Raw genomic sequence first — 20063 nt, forward strand, 5'->3', positions numbered from 1 at the left:
TACAATGTCTTTCTCAAATTTGCTATTGATAAGCTCTAATGAGGCCTGTATAGGTATTTTTGTAAATAAAGATACAATGTCAAAGCTAACCAAATGATCCAATGGTTGTAACTTAAATGTCTTCAGGTGTCCTATGGGATCCTCTGAATTGTGGATGTGATCACCACGTTTGCCTATGAGAGGCCCCAACAGTGAAGTAAGATGTTTAGCCAGGATATAGGTATGGGCTTCAGTGTTGCTCACTTGTGGGCAAAGAGGAGATCCATCCTTATGTATCTTCATTAGGCTATACAGTCTTGGGGGATGGCAGCCTGTTGGTGCAGACCCTGAATGACTTAATTCAGAATAGAATTCTTCTTGAGAAGGTCTAACATTTTTCTCCAAATTTTGCCAGTTGGACCCTCTTTTAACTTGTGATAAGCAGGATCATCAAGCAGCACCTCTATCTTACTGTTGTATTCAGCTTGTTAGGGAAAGACAGTGGTGTTCCCATTGCTGGCAGGTGAAATGATGAGGTCTTTGTCCATTCTCAAGTCTTGTAGAGCCTTCCTTTCTGCTGAACTGATATTAAAATTTCATGGATTGGAAATGTGCCAAGTCTTGGTACAAAGTTCAAACCTTTCTGGAGCCATGAAACCACTCTGCATCATCCAATGTGCTATCTGTGAGATTAAATGTGTTTCATCAATGTGGTGCATTCCTTTCTTGCAGTTGGGTCTCAAGATGAGCATACTTTCATATTTGGCAAACCTTCCCTTGTTTGAACATCTCAGCTATACCCTCAGACTGGGTAGATAGTACCACCTGGGTGGTAGTTGACAGTTCTAAGCAACAAGCTATGGTTCACCAAATGTCAAAGTATACTCATCTTGAGGCCCAACCACAAGAAGGGAATGTGCCACACTGGCGCACTGTGTTTAATCTCATTGACAGGATCCTTGACAACACAGTGGTTTCGATGCTCAAGGAAGGCTCTCATGCACTGAATACAATAGTAAGACTTATAGTAACTTATCACAAGTTGAAAGGGGATCCAATTGGCAAGATTCGAAAAACATTAGACCTTCTCAAGGAGAGTTCTATTCTGGCTAAAGTCATTAAGTGCCTCCACCAACAGGATGCAGTTCCTCCAAGACTGTATAGCCTACAAAGATACATAAGGATAGGTCTCCTTTGCCCAGTAGTGAGAAACATCAGTGCCTCTACCCATTTCCTAGCTAAACATCTTACTTCACTGTTGAGACCATTTGTAGGCAAATGTGACTATCATATTTGCACTTCAGAAGACTTTGTAAGATGCCTGAAGACACTTAGGTTACAACCATCGGATCTTTCGGTTAGCTTTGACATTTTATCTTTATTTATGAAAGTACCTCTGCAGGACTCATTAGAGCTAATCAGCAGTAAGTTTGAGAAAGGTATTATTGTTTAAATATGTGCTTAGCTCACCAGTATTTTGAACTAGTGGACATTGACGCCAAGGGAAGTCCTCTGTCTCCTATGGTAGCCAATTATTTTACAGAATACTTTGAGAAAAAAGCACTGCAGTAAGCAAATGTCCAACCTTCCTGCTTCTGGCAGTACGTAGACAACACATCTATGGTGTGACCCCACAGATTAGATATATTACCTGTGTTTCTCGAGCATTTGAACTCATTCCATCTGAATATACAGTTCACCATAGAAGTGGGGAAAAAATGCCATCTTACACTTCCTGAATGTCATGGTTAGAAGAAAATCCAGGGTGCACCGAGGCATAGTGTCTACTGAAAATCAACTGACACAGAGTTATATTTGCAGGCCACAAGCAGTCATCATCCTGTATAACATGGTAGTATCTTAAGCTTGTTGGCACATACAGCACATATGGTCTCCGATGCCGACAGTCTGCCTGACGAGCTAAAACACTATTCGTAAGTGTTCAAACAGAACGGTTGATATGCAGCCAAATATGTCATGCATTCCATTCTAAGCAAGTTAAAAGTAGGGATGTAAATGAAGATGCAGAGGCACCTGTTGCAATGGTGTTCTTTCCATATTTTAAATGTCTGTCTGCAAGAATAGACAGAATCCTAAAGACAGACAATATCAAGTGTGTTTTTCAGCCACCAGCAAAATTGAGAAATTTGTTGTGTTTGTTCAAAGATAATCTTGGCCTTAGGAAATGTGGTACCTAAAATCACATGCCAATTTGGGAAACCTGATACTAGTCAGACTGCCAAACCGCGCAAGGACTTTGTGTTGATCACCAATGGTATACATGCCTGGGGCGACCTGATAATCGGCAGTAGTGTAGCACTGCTTGGACACAGAGAATCACATGTTTTACAAGGAGACTGCATTCTCGAGGAGGCCACACACATCCATATGACAGACTATTTTATTAAGAGGACGCTGCTTTTTAATTAAGTGCTGCCTGGAGTCCATCATTGACTTCTACTAAATTAAAACAGGAGAAACAAGAAATTCACATTCATGATTCAACACAGCATGCTGCTGAGATTTAATTCAGCAATTAATCACAGAAGCATCTGTGGAGCTTGTGGTGTATCAGAGCAGACCTGCACTTGGATTTAAGGCTTTCTTGTGGACAGAACTCAACACGTCACTCTTAACGGAGCTAAATCGACAGATTTAAAAGTAATATCCAGAGTACCACATGGAAGTGTGATAGGGCCATTGCTGTTTACAACATATATAAATGATCCACTAGAAAGTGTTGGATGCTCTTTAAGGCTATTCGCGGATGATGCAGTTGTTTATACCAAAGTAGCAATGCTAGAAGGTAGTAAGAATTTGTAGAATGACCTGCAGAGAATTGATGAATGGTGCAGACTCTGTCAGTCGACCCTGAATGTAAATAAATGTAACATATTGTGCATACACAGGAAAATAAATCCACTACTGTACAGCTACACTATTGATGACAAACAGCTGGAGACAGTGTCTGCTGTAAAATATCTAGGCATAACTATCCAGAGTGACCGTAAGTTGAATGACCATATAAAACAGATAGTGGGAAAGCAGACACCAGCCACAGATTCATCGGAAGAATCTTAAGGAAATGTAACTCATCGATGAAAGAAGTGGCTTATAAGGTGCTTGTTTGCCTGATGCTTGAGTACTGTTCATCTATCTGGGATCCCTATCAGGTAGGACTGATAGAGGGGATAGAGAAGATCCAACAAAGAGTGGCATGTTTCGTCATGGGATCGTTTAGCTGGCGAGAGAGCATTACGGAGATGCTAAACAAACTCCACTGGCAGATGTTACAAGAGAGGCTTTGTGCATCACAAAGAGATTTACTATTGAAATTTCAGAACAGCACTTTTCAGGAGGAGTCAGCCAACATATTACTTCCCCCCACATACATCTTGCATATTGACCATGAGGAGAAAATTTGAGAAATTAGAGCCAATACAGAGACTTACTGACAATCATTCCTCCCACGCTCTATTTGTGAGTGGAACATGGTTGGAAGGATCAGATAGTGGTACTGAAAGTACCCTTCGCCACACACCATTAGGTGGCTTGTGGAGTATGATGTGGTGTAAATGTAGATCTGGCAGCACAGTCATTGCCCATAGTGCATGCACAGAAGGCCTTTCTGCCACATGTATATTGCGTGCTCCTGCCCTGATAAATTTCGACACGGCCACATTGGCAACAGCAATAACCACCACCTGAAGATGTTGAACAGTTGTATCTATGAAATATTGTGGGTTTTGCAGAATATGATCTGGTGGCAAACCCCAGAGAGATATCTGATGCGATGAGTACAGAAATGAGTATTTCACTTGGACCACTATCAAATAAAAATCAATGTAAATTGTGGTTAATTCATCTGATTACATACATTTGCATCACATTTGGTTTGCATACAATTTGAGGTCTTGGGAGGGAAGCAAAGTTTTCTTTGTTTCTTGTACCACGTGCAAACAGAATGGTTTCCCTCAAATAAGTCCCATGAGGTATACAAAAAGATAATAATCTCAAAAATATATAGTGATGGGAGAGTTTTCTAAATAATGGGCAAGATGATTCTTTGTGGTTTACAGTGCACATACTGAAAAAAAATTTGTATCTTTAGTATTCTCCCTGTTTGTCGAGTTACCACAAAAATGATACCAAATGTAATAGTGGATTCAGAGTAGACTGCTAGCATTCAGGTGTCCATGTCAATGGCATTTTATGTTATTTGCAAAGCTCCATCTGTTAGCTAGGCATTCAAAGCGTGCCTGCCAGATCAAATTTTTTATTCAAATTTAACCCTAGGTATCTGACTGAGCTGATTTATTCTGTATCTTTGTTGTTGTGAATAATCTTAATCTTCTCTCATTTTGACTGTTTGGTTTTGAAATGCATCATGCAAGTCTTATATATGTTCAGAGTAGACCCATTTAGTTGGAACCAAGTTTCTAATGGCTGAGGATACTGATGAAAGAGTCAGGATTTTTTACTGAATCCTTATTTTCAACTAACACAGAAATACCGTACAAAAACAGAAATGATGGGGAGCTGATATTTAATGGCAAATCTTTAACACAGAACAAAAACAGGAATGGGCCTAGTATGGAGCCTTGGGGGACACACTGAAATATTTTTCCAGTCAGAATAATAATTTTCCCCATTTGAATGAAGTAAACTCTTTGTTTTCTGTCTGATCAGTAGGATTTCAGCCACTGTAGGGCATTGTAGTTTGTAAATAAGCAATGCATGGTTTACAGAAACAAACACTTTTGTGAGCTTGCAAAAGGTTCCTGACACTTTATTGCCCATGTCTAATGATGTGCTTATTTGCTCAATGAAACAGTTAATTGTATCTATGGTGTTTTTCATTTGTTGAAAACCAAACTGATTGTTTAGGTAAAGAAACATTCTATGATGAAGTTTTGCATTTGGGTAACAGTGACTTTTTCAAATGTATTAGATATGGTTGGGAGAATTGAAATAGGACAATAGTTTCCCATGACTTCTCTTGACCCCTTTCTGAAAAGAGGTTTAACTTTGGCATATTTCTAAAACTCTGGGAAGCAGCACTATTCAAAACATCAATTTATTGAATCTATATTTTGAAGAAGGCTGCTTCCTAGAGGTACAGAAATATGCCAAAGTTAAACCACTTTTCAAAAAGGCTAGTGAAATTGCTACTATTTTGTGTACTCTTCAATGACTTTAGTGGGTATTTCACCGCCAACTTGCAGAGTTTTTGTTTGTTAATGCTAAAATTTAATTTATTTCATCTTTAATGCAAACTTGAAAATTTTTTAAGGCACTCAGAGTTTTCATGGAGGCTAAAAGGATTAACTGTGGTGTTAAAATCTGTTACACTGACATCAAATTTTGCTACATTTATAAAAAATTCATTGAAGCACTCTGGTATTTGAATTGTAGTTTGTACATAAGCAATGCTTGGTTTACAGAACCAAACACCTTTGTGAGGTTGCAAAAGGTTCCTGACACTTTGTTGCCCCTGTCTAATCATGTGCTTATTTTCTCAATGAGTCAGTTTATGGTATCTATAGTGTTTTTCGTTTGTTGAAAATCAAACTGATTGTTTAGGTAAAGAAATATTCTGTAATGAAGTTTTGGATTTTCCTTCAATGTTAATTTTTGATGTTTCTTTGTTACATACATTAAAATCTAATCCAGATTTAATAACTGAGCATACACCCTTTGTCTTATTTTTATGGTTGAAATTAACCTGCTGCCTTGACTACTCTTTTAAATACAGTTTTATGAATGTACCTATATCCAGTAACACCCATGAAGTACAAAGGACCATTAGTAAACTAAAGAGTAAAATGACCTGTGGATTTGATGGTATCCCTGACAAAATTATTAATATGGTGCTAATAATGTTGTCTCTCAACCTGTCCCCATAATCATTGACTCCTTTGCAACTGACATGTTTCCAAGTAAATTTGTCAACAGTAATACCAGTTAATAAAATATGTGACAAATTTGACAATAGAAATTTTAGGCCATTACCATTATTACCTGCATTTTCAAAAAATAATTGAAAGAATAATGTCTGATAGATTGCTATACTTCCCAAACAAAAACTAAGTTCTTGCAAACACACAGAATGATTTCAAAAAAGGCAAATCAACACAAAAGGCTCTCTTCAATTCACTGAAACTTGTTTACAAAACCACTGAGGACAGTGAACTAATTTGTGGTTCATTTTTGGAACTTTCCAAACCTTTCAAGCTTATAAATCATAATCTGCTACTTTTAAAACTATTTAACTAAGGTGTCTGATGTTTCCTGTGGCTGGTTCATGTCATATTTATCTGACAGGAAACAAACAGTGCAAATTTTTCAGAATGTACCACTCTGAATATGGGAAGTTAGTTATGGGGTTCCCCAGGACTCAGTTATGGTCCCCCTGTTCTTGGTTTTTATTAATGACTTATCTTCAACAACTGATACTATATTATTTGCTGATGAGTCCAGCTTCTTTAGAAAAGGAAAGAATGATGAGTTGCTGCAGAAAACTGACAAAACAGTAGAAGTGGTAGAAAAATGATTTAAAGAGAACTGTCTAATTGTTAATGACAAGAAAACTGTATGGATTAACTTCAACCACATAAATAATAAAATTGGACCAATGTAAAGTTTACATTAGGACATAGCCAAATTCAGCAAAAGAATCACATAAAATTTTTAGGATTATGGGTGGATGAACACCTAAGATGGGGAAAACAAGAAGAAACACCTAACAAAAAATTAACCAAATGCTGTTACATATTAAAAATGCATAAAGATTGTTGCAATGCTGAAACAGTGTTAAGTGCTTATTATGCCTACATGCATAATCTTCTACGGTATGGCATATTATCCTGGGGAAATACCTCTTTTGCAAAGCATTATTTTAAACTTCAAAAGAAAGCTGTTAGATTAATAAAGGATGTTGCTTCCAGAGAATCATGCAGAGGCATTTTTAAGGAATGAAACTCATGATGCTACCATCCATATTTATATTTGCAAGTATACAAAAATAACAGGCTTCATTAAGAGCCATAGAGAGTTTTCTGCATGGAACAGCGAGATCCACAATTATTAAACAAAGAATTGGGATGACTACCAAAAAAACGTACACAGAGAACCAATATATCCGGACAGTTTAATTGACAAACCATAAATCCTCTACAGAGCGTTGACAGATAACACCAAGAGCATACCAAACATTGATAACTAAAAAATCTATTAATAAACAACAGCTTCTACAGCATCAATGAATATCTGGAATATTGCTCAAATCTGTAGGTTCTGATTCATAACCTCTCTCAACAAAAATCCATAATTATCAAAGTATTACAAAGTAAAACTAATTTCCTTTCACTAATGTACTAATGAGCCTAATAATGTACCTATCTTTTGTGCCATATATGAGGATATGAAATTCTATATGTTGTTATGCCTATTTAAAAACAATATTTTATATTTTAGTAAATTCAACCAAGACATTTCAGCAACTTTTCAGCAATATGTCTTGTTTTCTATATGTATGTACAAAATTTTATTTTCTTATGCCTAATTAATTACAAAACTGTTTATGTTACTACATTTGTGAAGATGTGTTGATGAGGAAACGTCTAGCCTTGATGAAATATTACTACTTACATGTGACTTTATTTTGTACATGATTACAAATACAGGGTGTACATAAAGTCTGGGAACACTCAATTATTTATTGCTTGAGAACTAAACATTGTACAGATGTCATACATATTGCACTTTGTTTGTGTAATCATTATTACTAATTATAATCTGTGTTGTTTAAACACTTTAACCTCATGTATCTGTTTATATAAGATTTAGTTTGTAAGCCTCATGACCATTTACATATGGTTATTACTGTAATAACCTGACACATTCTACATCCTAGTGATGCACCCGCATAAAGGATCTATGGAACATGACAATAAATAAATAAATGAAATACTGAGTCCATGTCACATTGAACTGCTGCACTACACTGGGCAAATGGAGGTCTGACAAGACATGACATTTGTTACCTTACTTTAATTTGAGGTCATTTAGTAGGATCAATAATACTGTTTAAATTGGACAAGGCTACTATCAAGTGAATTGTAGGACAATGTCAATAATGTAGGGATTATTTCAAACGAATGAATACAACAATACCTTGCCTGTATATCTATAACTGCCTTGTCTTTGTGCAAGTAAATACAACCTATGGAGATAAACCCATGGCCATAACAAAATAATTCATTATACAATTAATATGCCGTGTGCAGGGCTGGCAAAGACCCATAAAAGCTACAAATATTTTTGCAGTAGCCACCAGACAGATCGCGGGAGGCGCACATCGGCACGGTGCGTCACGGACGGTAGTTGCCGCAAGTAGAGTCCCGTCCACCAGAGGGCATGCGAGAATTTGGACGCAACCTCTGCCGGCGTAACAATAACAACAACAATAACAACAACAGCTCAGGCAGCACGGGCTGTGCCCAGTCAGTTAACATCGGGCCTGCCTAGGACACAGTCCCGGTCTATGCTAAGTGAAGTGCTACGTAAACGCGAATAGTGTTACTACAATTTTGGTCCGTCCTACTTTAAGAAATGATTTTAAAGTTCCCCTGCAGTAACCATAAATAAATTTATTACTACCTTTGCAAAATGGATGAGAAATAAAGGCTTTTGCACTGTCCATGGTTCAATGAGTGTGTGTTAAATGACCTACATTTTTTACACTAATGAATTACAAACAAACAACAAAATGTATTATATGAGCATAACTCATGCTGAGAACATATTTTGTATTATTTTCTTCTACTTATTTTAGTCTATTTTTTATTTATTTAAGGACATCTATTATGTGTAAAAAATTGTCAAAGATGATTTTTTTTGACATCATCATCCAGGAAGTAGTTTTTGATTCTAATGAAAGATGGTTCAATAGGAGCACATATGTTTGCAATTGTACAGGAGCTTGTTGGCAAAGTAGCTTTGATGTGGAAGACACACACTTTGGTGGATGTAGATGGTGCCTCAGTTATAACTAGATATTTATACTGTAGACTTTCAAATTATTACATGTTCCACATTTCTGTCATGTGCTGCAAGTACAGCAGAATTTTGGTAGGTACCAAAACACAGCAAATGATGATACCACTGCATATGAAATTGTTTCCAGGACGTCCAGAAAACAGAAAACATTTCATGTGTTCTTACTCCTTCTCCTGTTGATATGGATGATTTGGGAACTGAATCAGAGTTATGAATGGTAGCTGCACACCAAGACATGCAATTTCATGACACATTTTATAAATGAGTGTTACAGATTTCTGTAAGAATATTTCACATTTTAAATTTTCTTGATGTCTGCAGCATGCAGCCAAACTTATGCTTACATTTACTACTTTCCTTCTGCAATGAAGAGAAATAAATCATCCAAGGAAAGATCACTGTCAGGCTTTAGCTTAAAAGTTTTGTTTCCAAATTAGTAGCACTCAACATGTGGCACCAGACACTGATTCTTTAGGGACAAAAAAGAGACAGATATATTCAGAATGAGTTAGGTCTCTAAGAACCACCAGTGTTACCAACAGCATCATTTTCAGTGGTCACATTATAGGTTTGTGCATTGTACTCATTGAGTTTGTTACATGTAAAGGGGACCACACACAAAAAGCTAGTGCACCCTGTTCAAGGAGTCCTGCTTTGTTGTTTGGGGTTATTATCAAGCAGGCTTGACAGCTAACACCGAATGATTTCGGAGACTCACTGCTGGGACTGCGACAGGTTGGTATAGCCAACACATAAGTACGTCACAGATATTCAAGGGAACTCAAATGAGAAACTTTGGAGGAAATAAGACATTGTTCCCAAAAAGGCCCATTAAACTGTGCCACATCCATCAGATATGTCAAGCAGGGGTAATGAGAACAAGAGAGATTAAGTTGTATACTGAGACATACTCTGTTCAAAAAACATTTAGTGTTACCCTTTTTTTTTGGAAGTTTCTTCCTTGCTGCTCTTTTGATGACAGAAAAATCATTATGTAATGGAGGCAAAACATAGCCTGCATTCTCAGCACAGTTCAGTAGAACACATTGTGTTTTCAGTTGTGAATGGACAACTTGGTACAGTGTTTAGTCATTATGCCTTGAAGGGTATCACAAAGACGTAAGCATTTTTTCACTTTCTAGCAAGAAGGGTAGTCAGGACAGGAAGTAGCCCACCAAACTGGTGTGCACCACAGCAATATCATTTGAACATTCGCCTGCTAGTGTCAAAAACAAAATATTGAAGATCTGCCTTGTAGTAGTCACCTGCAGTCAAAAACTTAAGCTGATAACTACTACTTACGATAAGAACCCAAGGGAGAGTGTAGAAGAATTGCACGCTGTCTTTTTGGAGGGACCTGGGAGAGCTGTATTGATCCAGCTAGTATGTTACCATATCCACACAATTCATTTGGCTTTTAAAGAGCCATTACAAACAAAAATGCCCCCTCCCAGCATACAATGCATGATGAATGTGCATTAAGGGAACACTTGGACTAGAACCTGGAAAAATGGTGCTGGGCTCTCTTCATCAACAAGTATAGGATTCATCCGATGTCTGATGATCATCATGGATGAGTGAGGGGGCAGCCAGGTACCAATACACATGCAGGCATGCAGTCCAACCGGTTCAACAAGGAGGTAAGTCAGTCATGCTAAAAGACAGTATCCTGTACAGTTGTCAGACCTCTCTTATCACTGCAAAGCATAATTTGAAGACTGTGCAGTAATGGGACAGGATGTTATGACTTATTATCCAGCCCTATGGTGATTCCAGTGATGGGTCTATCTATCCCAGTCAAAATATACAGCCACACCATGTCCATCTTGTGTAAACCTTTCCGCAGAAAGCAGTGATAAGCTGTAAATAATGACCTGAACTACCTGCTGGCAGGGTCCCAACTAAACACACTTGAGACCAGTTTCAGTACATTGTCTCATGAATGCTCTGCACACACATTGTATGACATCAGAAGTGCTAACATCTTAACAGTGAGACACACTTGAGTAGCAAGATCTTCGCCACCTTGTGGAAACCATGCCAAGAAAAATCAAAGCATGCTACAGTGCACAGAGTGGAATAATGTGGCACTGAATGTTACTGAGCCACAGATTTTGATTCTGTGGATGTGTACAGGAAATCATTATTTTGGTGAAGTGAGAGCTGTGGAGGGCCTTGTGCTCAAAGACTGACATATTACAGTTACATCTACATGGACACTCTGCAGTTGACCTTATGTACCTGGCAGAGGGCTCATCAAACCACCTTCACAATCATTACACTTTTGAACAGCACATGGAAAAAATGAACACCTATATCTTCCCATACAAGCTCTGGTTTCCTTATTTGATTATGATGATCCTTTATCCCATGTAGGCAGCATCAACAGAATATTTTCACATTCAGAGAAGGAAGTTGGCGATTGAAGTTTCATGAGAAGATCCTGCCCCAGCAAGTAACGCGTTTGTTTTAATGATGTACACCTTGAAATCTCTCTCATGTCTGTGACACACTCTCCCCTCTATTTCCTGATAATATAAAATGTGCTGCTCTTCTTTGAAATTTCTCAAGGTACTCCATTAATCCTATCTGGTAAGGATCCCACACCACATAGTGGAACTCCGAAAGAGGGTGGACAAGTGTAGTGTAGGAAGTCTCTTAGTAGATCTGCTGCATTTTCTATAAGTTCTGCCTACAAAACACAGTCTTTGGTTCACCTTCCCCACAACATTTTCTATGTGTTCTGTTCAATTTAAGTTTTTCATTATTGTAATTCCTAGGTATTTAGCTGAATTTGTGGCCTTTAGATTATACTGATTTATCATTTAACCAAGTTTAACTGATTCCTTTAGTACTCATGTGGATGACATCACACTTCTCATTATCTAGAGTCAACTACCAATTTTCTAAATCATTTTGAAACCCAAAATTATCAAATGATTAGCACTAGTCATAATTTGTAGATAGTGTACTTTAAATATGTAACCTGCTGCAGCTGCTTCTGTCTGCTAATGTTTATCCTGTATCATTCCACATCCCAGAAAGTTCTACTTCATTATGGAAGTTACAGAATGCAATGTGTGCATGAATGGTAGGCCTGGTTAGAAACACAGGATTTTCTCTCTTAATACTATCAAGTATCATGTACATGGTTTTTAATGTGATTATTAGACATGGAAATGCTGTTTAAACACTATTTCTATATGATTGTTGGAAGAGCAGATATTATTGAGGAAAACTACGGTGTAATGTTTATATTTTATATGATTATCAAATGGAAGTGGTCTGACAGTTTCTAAAGAAGAACTATAAGGGAGAGTACATGACACAGCACAAACCATGCAACATTTGTTTTCAGATGTAGCTTAGCTTAATCATGCACAATATTCTATACAGTTCCAGTAAAACCACTGAGTAGCAAGTGAAAAACTGTATTGCACATGTGTCCAATCAGCCTCATTGTTTTCTCAGTCGACACAAACATAAAATGGTGACAATTTCACAGCAAAAGTTGGTCATTTTCATAATGGACACTTTTTCAGATGGCTAATGCTGTGCTGTTGTCCTTTGAATAAAATTATAGTGGCAATGCTGTTCTTTAAATGCCAATGCCACTTACCTGTGTTTCTGAAGTATTTGGAACAATGGCCACAGAATGATTCTTGGAAAGCTGAAAATGTTCGAAGAGCGTTGCGTCACCTCGAGGTGTATTCATTATGGGGAAGTTGGGATTTGGTATCATTATCTTGATGATTATTAATATTCCAAGTGAGTAAAGTGGCAGAAATACTTCCTGTAATAGTTACAACATTATTTGTAAAGACCGAATTACAATTTGAATTCATAACTTTAAAAAAAAAAAAAAAAAGAAATCAGTAAAGCCAATTACATACTGCTATTGTCTTTCGTTTTTCTCTTTTCTTGAGCAAAAGATTCCTTATTATCATCGCCTTCAGCTGAGAAAAATAAGTTGAAGTTCTTTCCCCCATTGTTTCTTTTTCCAGGAAAAAATTCTTTGTTGGAGAGAATTGATGTCACCCTGAATATGAAAACAAAAACATTACAAAAACTCAACAGAAAATTGTTCATTTAAATATTTAAACACACACAGAAAGTCCCACCACATAGGGAACAGCTTAACTCACTAGACTACTGCCTTTCAGTGGCTATTGCTCAGCTGTAAATACTTGAAGATATAGATTAGATCTTTCAACAAAACACTACTTTCATCACATTGTTTCTCTCTTCATTTGCACAAGATTTATATTTCTAAAAAGACTAATGGTGTCAACAGTGTTAAAAAATAGTTATAATAAAACTATCCCTTCAAAGAAAGGAAATAGCAAAGGGCAATTACTAAACTAGTGTCTTACGATAATAGGCAAATTTGCACATATCAAAAATTACTAATAAGAAAAAAAAATACAGATCTGTACTGCACTGATTAGTAATGCTGCTGGAAGATCTTTTTTTCTCTTATTTATTCTACACATCTCTTTGCATGTGAAGTAAAGAAAGATCTGAGGGTACTCTTCAAAGCCGCCAAAAATTACATTAAAAAAACATGCATCCAAATCAACATGACTAATACATTTTGAAAATGAACGTGAGTGTGGTATGCTATTTCTTTTACTGCAGCTCACTTCTATGCACACTGCACCCCCCCCACCCCCCACAGAGAATGTCCTCTAGTATGATCTACCAGCGATATTTTCATTTCTCTCTACACTACTGATCTAGAGAAGCTTTTTCTTATTTTTGGAGGGGGGGGGGGGGAGAGAGATTGCTGCTGGGATGAAACCAACAACACACATTTCGCCACAAGTGACCTACATATGTGCACAAGTAGAAGTAATAGTTTAATGAGCAATTGTTCTGCAACTAACAACATTTGTAACTGGCATTGAGTCATTTTCAAAAGCTTTGTTAAGTAAGTGGGGTTTTATGAACAGTGGTGGGTGTATTACAATCACATTACCACCACTCATTTTTTTCTATCAGGGATCAAGCATTTCTTCAACTCTATGAGGAACTAACGTTACCTCATTTAAGGCACCACACTAGTCTTTGCAAGAGCAAAGGAATTCAATTTGTGCTTTCACAGTGTTTATCATTCCATCTATTTATTCACTCTGCAAACTACAATGTCACTCCAATTCCATTGTCCTTTACTGTAATGCTATCTTGATGTGTTAGTACTACATAAATACATGTTTCATTACATGGCCACTGTCTAAAGTAGCACAGCCTCATTAGTGCAAAGAGCAGACCATTGTATTATATACACCTACCTACATACTCTGCGAATCTACATGACAAACAATACTTTGCACTGTACCAAATGTTAGTGTTTATTGCCATTCCAAATATGCATGAAGAGTGGGGTAAAGGGGAGCTTTAATATCTCCATGTGCACTATAATAAGTTTAACCTCAGTCACAGTCTCCACAGGAGTAACACACACAGGATTGAAATATGGTACTAGAATTAGAACATTATTGTAGATGTCAAAAAGTGGATGTAATTTGTATATCAGAACATGGGCTAACTGAAGCCGAAATAAGCCTATACATTTTTGTTCTTCAAGGTTGTACTGCTGCTAGCATAATGTCCAGAAAACAGTAACAAAAATAGCAGAGCTTTAATTTTTATTAAAGATAGTCTGAAATTCACATAAGTTGATGTAAGCCAGTACTGTTCAAATCAGACAGGAAGTTCAGCAGCATAAAGCTGACAGGCCAGAATATGACAGTTCTAAGTCTCTGTAGGTCTTCCAACAGAGCTGCAGAAATATTCTTCAAAAATTTTGAACTTATTGTGAAAAAAAGTATTGAGGAAAAGAGAAATCTCTCTGTCTATGGTGACTTCAATATAGAAATGTCAGACTCTAGCAAGCAAGCATAAATATCTTTTCACAATATTATAAAATCATTAAATTGTACAAATAAAAGTACTACTAATAAAGAAGCTTACTTTGATTAATTTTATTGATAACTTATCTAGTGAGATTTTAATTGTTACTCAAAGATGAGATCGTGAATTTGCTGATAGACTTAAGTTTTGCAAAATGGGATTTTTTAATGTTAAAACTATGAGTTGATAGATTATTTAGGAATTATATTGACAGGTGGTACACCTGTTCACCACTAGGAAAGACATTTCAAAGGCAACAATATTATGCAAAGGAAAGTTGCCACTCACCATACAGCAGAGATGCTGTAGACTGTCACAAATAAAGCTTTCAGCCAGTAAGGCCTTTGTCAAAAATGGACAGAAAAACACACACACACACACACACACACACACACACACACACACACACACACACAAGGCCTTACTGACCAAAAGCTTTATTTTTGACAGTCTATTTGTTGTGCTTATCTGTGATTCAGCATTTCTGCTATATGATGAGTAGCAACTTTCCTTTTCATAATTTTGTTACATTCCATCCTGCATTTTTGATTGTTTAATTTAAAAGGCAAGTAGAAAAGGAAGTCAAAACTGGTGTAAAAGAAAAAAAATGTTGTCACTGTAAGAGTGAAACAGAGTGTGTGTGTGTGTGTGTGTGTGTGTGTGTGTGTGTGTGTGTGTGTGTGTGTGTGTGGGCGCGCGCACGCACACATGAGGGGAAGGAGGGGGGGGGGGGCACTCAACGATAAGGTTATCAGTGCCCACCTCTCAGGGGTACACTACCCTGCCTGAAGTAGCACTGCCCATGCAGGTGGAGAGGCTTGTGTGTTTGCATGAAGTTCAGGACTATGTCAGCTGTGGGAACCTAAGGTCAGTATGGTCTGGGGCAATGGGTCAGACTAAGTGTGTCCCACAATGACCTGTCATCCCACATCCATTCCTTGTCTTTTCCCAACTCCTCAGTACCCAACCCACGGTACGATGCGATCTGTGCCAAGGGTGCATAACACATGGAAATATGTGTCGTGAGTGGAGCCTCAGGGATACCAGGTGACCTCCCTGAGTAATTAGCATTGCACCGTGTGGGGTTTCCATGCTGTGGAGCAATTAGATTCCCAACTCTCATGGGACCAAAATGACATGAAAGAAGCAATACTGAGGGGCAAGTTGAGATCTCAGACAGACAATCATCGGGGCTAGTCCAGGACCCAAATTCAGGAGAGTCTATCTGGAACATGGTGCTCTTATCTTTGTCTGTGAGGGGTGGAAGTCGGAGAGAAGTCCCTGAAGGCAATGTGGGAACAGGACCTGAGGCTATTCTTGGGGTTCTCGCAGGTAGCCGTCAGGGAAATCAAAGACATCATAAGCGACAGTGGCAGCAAGATGGAGACTGAATGTGCTGCAGATAAATCTGCAACACAGTAAAGAGGTCACTGCTGCCACGAGTCATTCTGTGAAGACAAGAAATGGACACGGACCTGATTCAGGATCCCTATTTATATAAAGGGGGTGTACCGGGCCTCGGCAGTACTGTAGGTAAGGTGGTTTATGCTGTAAATATAAGAAACTCCAGAATGTGCATTTATGTCAATGGCGGACTTTTGTTCTCAGGACTTTGTGACCATCAGGATGTGGCAACATGAGGAAGGTATCACAAGGGAGTTTTTAATGGCCTCAGCATACAAGGATAGTGCTCCTCCTGCTCCTGCTCCTCCTCCTCCTCCTCCTCCTCCTCCTCCTCCTCCTCCTCAGGAGATGAGGAGACTGACGGGAGCCTGTGCACAACAAGCTGACAAACTATTGATTGGATGCGATGCTAATGCCCACAACGTAGTGTGGGGCAGCACCGACACCGACAGTAGAGGTGAGTACCTTCTAGAATTTCTTCTAACTAATACCTTAGAGATCCTCAATAGGGGAAAGGAACCTGCATTTAGGAATGTAAGAGTGGAAGAGGTAGTTGACAACCTTCAGTTCCCCTTTGATGGGTACTTATGTCATACAATGGCAAGTGGCTGTAGAGTCATCCTCATCAGACCACATGTCTATTAAGTTCAAGGTTGAAATGGACATCAGACAGACCATGTTCTATAGGAATCCCAGGAAAATGGACTAGGAGGCATATAGGAGAGACCTTGACTCAGGCCTATTGGAAGTCAGTACTTCGATGAGGAACCCAGTAAAGCTTGAGGAGGTAGCAGAGGCCTTTTTCTCCTTTTGCCAGTCTCCTCACCTCCTGAGGAGGAGGAGGAGCACTAACCTTGTAAAGAAAGTATGCTGAGGCCATTAAAAACTCCCTTGTGATACCTTCCTCATGTTGCCACATCCTGATGGTCACAAAGTCCTGAGAACAAAAGTCCGCCATTGACATAAAGGGGATTCCATTTTTAACATAAACCTCTGCCGTCATAACCTCATACCGTAACAACTGCTCAATCACCAAGAAGTGCACGAATAGGAATGTATCTTGGTGGAGCAACAACGTGGAATCACAGAGAAAACAGGAATGAAGACTGTTTAACCTTGCGAAAAGAAAAGGACAATGGGCAGAATATTGGGAGGCCCTTGACAAATGCAATCTTGAAATTAAGCAAGCAAAGCAGGTGTCCTGGAAAGTATTCTGTGAGGAGGTAGAGGGTATGGATGTTGGGGCCAGACTTCACAAAATCCTCACAAGGATACCAACTAATCCAGGGGGAACTTTAAGGAAAGAGGATGGGGAGTATACAAGGACAGCACATGAAATGCTGGAACTACTATTCAAGACCGATTTTCCTCAATATACTCTGACAGAAAACATAGACCAGGACGAGATCCCTGAGAGACTTCAGTTTTCAGTTATTCGAAGGGAGAACTGGGAATCTGCCAGAAAATGTGTTGACTGTAGTAAAATCCAATGGACTGTGGGAACATTTCAACCATTCAAGTCACCTGACCCAGATGGAATTTTTCCAGCGCTCCTGCAACAAGCATGAGTGAACTTAATACGACTCCTATGCAGATTATTTAGGTTGAGCCCAGCAGCAGGAATCACTCCTAACATCTGGAGGGCAGTGAAGATTGTCTTCATTCCAAACCCAAGGAGAACTGATTATACCAAGGCCAAGGATATGAGAGCATTCAGTGTGTCCTCCTTTCTTCTTAAAACATTAGGAAACCTGGTCAACATGCATGTTAGGGAGAGGACGTTAACTAGGGACCTTCTACACACAAACCAACAGGCATACCAACCAGGAAAATCATGTGAAACTGCACTCCACCAACTTGTTGGGAAGGTGGAGAAAGCACAATATTTTCAGGAAATAGTCCTCTGCATCTTCCTGGATATCGAAAGGGCTTTTAGCAACACAACCTTAGAATCCATAGTTAAGGCTGCAGAGGTGCGTGGCTTGGAGACCACAATTTTCAGGTGGATTAGAGCCATGTTTAGTGGTAGAAAGGTAGAAACTACCATGATGCAAGAAAAAAATGTTAATCAACACCACCAGAGGCTGTCCACAATGAGGAGTCCTGCCTCTCTACTGTGGAACCTTGTGGTGAATGAACTCATTGTAGAATTAAACTCTAGACAGTACTTTTGCCAGATATACACCAGGAGAGCTTATAGTAAAAACTAGGGCTTAAGCCCCAAGAGAATGTACTGGATATACACCCCAGAAGAAAGAGATGTGATCACTAATGGGGCTACAGTGTGGTGGAAAATGGTAGAACAACAGGTAGCTGCTAAGGAGCTTGCTACGGTGCTGAGATTGGCCTGCTGAGTCATTACAGGCTGAATTAGCAGCACACTCACTGCTGGGATGGGAACCATGCTGGACATGCCCCCCATTACACCTGTGGGTAAAGATGGAGGCAGCAGCTGGAGCACACAGGTTAAAGACTGGCAAAAACTGGAGCTCACTGGGGTATCCAGGATCTCGCACTAAAATACTGAGTGAAACAGACACAGGTATGGTTGGGGAAATGCCAGCAGACTATATAATAACTCCCAGCTGCTTCAAAAAGCCCTTCAATGTAGTAATTGAAAGTAGAGAGCTCTGGGAGAACAAATTTCAACACTCTACTGGAGACAGTCTGGTTCATTGACAGTTCGAAAAGAGACCAAGGTGTTGGAGCCAGGGTATACGGAGTGCAGCCAAGGCTGGAGAATGCAATATCTCTAGGGAAGATGGCCATTGTGTTTCAAGCAGAAATATCTGCTATCAGGGTGTGCGTGAAGGGGAATCTGCGGAGGTGCTACAGAGTTTGTAGCATTTTCATTTATTCAGACAGCCAGGAAGCCCTGAAAGCACTGGCAGCCTCTGCAGACAAGATCAAAGATCATAGCAGAATGCCACAAAGTCCTTGTGAAGCTAGGGGAAAGCAATAGGGTAAACTTTTTGTGGCTCCCAGGTCACTCAAGGGTTAGTGGTAATGGGCATGCCAATAGGTTGGCCATGTTGGGGACAATGACACCATTTATTGGACCGGAACCTGTCCTGACAATCACCAAGGCAATGATAAAAATAAAACAATAAGACTGGGCAAGGAGACAGCATATAGAATATTGGGCTAAGGTACAAAAGCAAAATCACGGCAAGGTATTGATGCCAAAACCATGTTCTAAGAGAAGGCTCCCGGGTTTGAACAGGAGAGAAATGTAAAGGTTGGACTATTGACAGGCCATGGGAATTTAAAAACACCTACATACAAAGGGGATAACAGAAGAAGACCCCAAATGTAGGATGTGTGGTGTGGGTGAGGAATCAACATCACATTTGATCAAAAGACACAGAATATTCGGATCAATAAGACCTGAAGAATTGTGTGTCTTGCAAGGCACTGGTAAAGGATCTCCTTGCACTGTTCAAGGGTATTGGTTGGCTTTACTAGAGGGACAGGGAATGATACCACACAAACTCTGTTTCTGTGCAGGCAGCAGCGGGCTTGATCAATGTTGTTTTTGCTTCCCTGATAAAATCAAATCAAATCAGTGCCCATATGAAATCAGTAGGAATGAATGTGCTTACAATGGATAAAATCTGAGAAAGGAGATAAAAAGCACAGACAATTCACAAAATCTTAAAAGTCGTACCACATTCTGTGGTGTCACCGCCAGACACCACACTTGCTAG

The 20063-nt window shown here is 39.0% G+C and overlaps 1 protein-coding gene across 1 annotated transcript in view; it reads right to left on the reverse strand.

Annotated features, from left to right (window-relative positions):
• Positions 1-20063, reverse strand: part of LOC124711232 (cholesterol transporter ABCA5-like) — a 359780-nt gene that overhangs the window by 264613 nt on the left and 75104 nt on the right. Inside the window, exons 2-3 of the mRNA XM_047241193.1 lie at positions 12933-13078; positions 12659-12832 (exon numbers count right to left, since the gene is read on the reverse strand). Of these exons, the coding sequence (XP_047097149.1) occupies positions 12659-12832; positions 12933-13028 (270 nt within the window). The 5' untranslated portion in view covers positions 13029-13078. The remainder of the gene's footprint in view (positions 1-12658; positions 12833-12932; positions 13079-20063) is intronic.

The sequence above is a fragment of the Schistocerca piceifrons genome, chromosome 8 (genome assembly GCF_021461385.2).
Source record: "Schistocerca piceifrons isolate TAMUIC-IGC-003096 chromosome 8, iqSchPice1.1, whole genome shotgun sequence".
Taxonomy (NCBI): Eukaryota; Metazoa; Arthropoda; class Insecta; order Orthoptera; family Acrididae; genus Schistocerca; species Schistocerca piceifrons.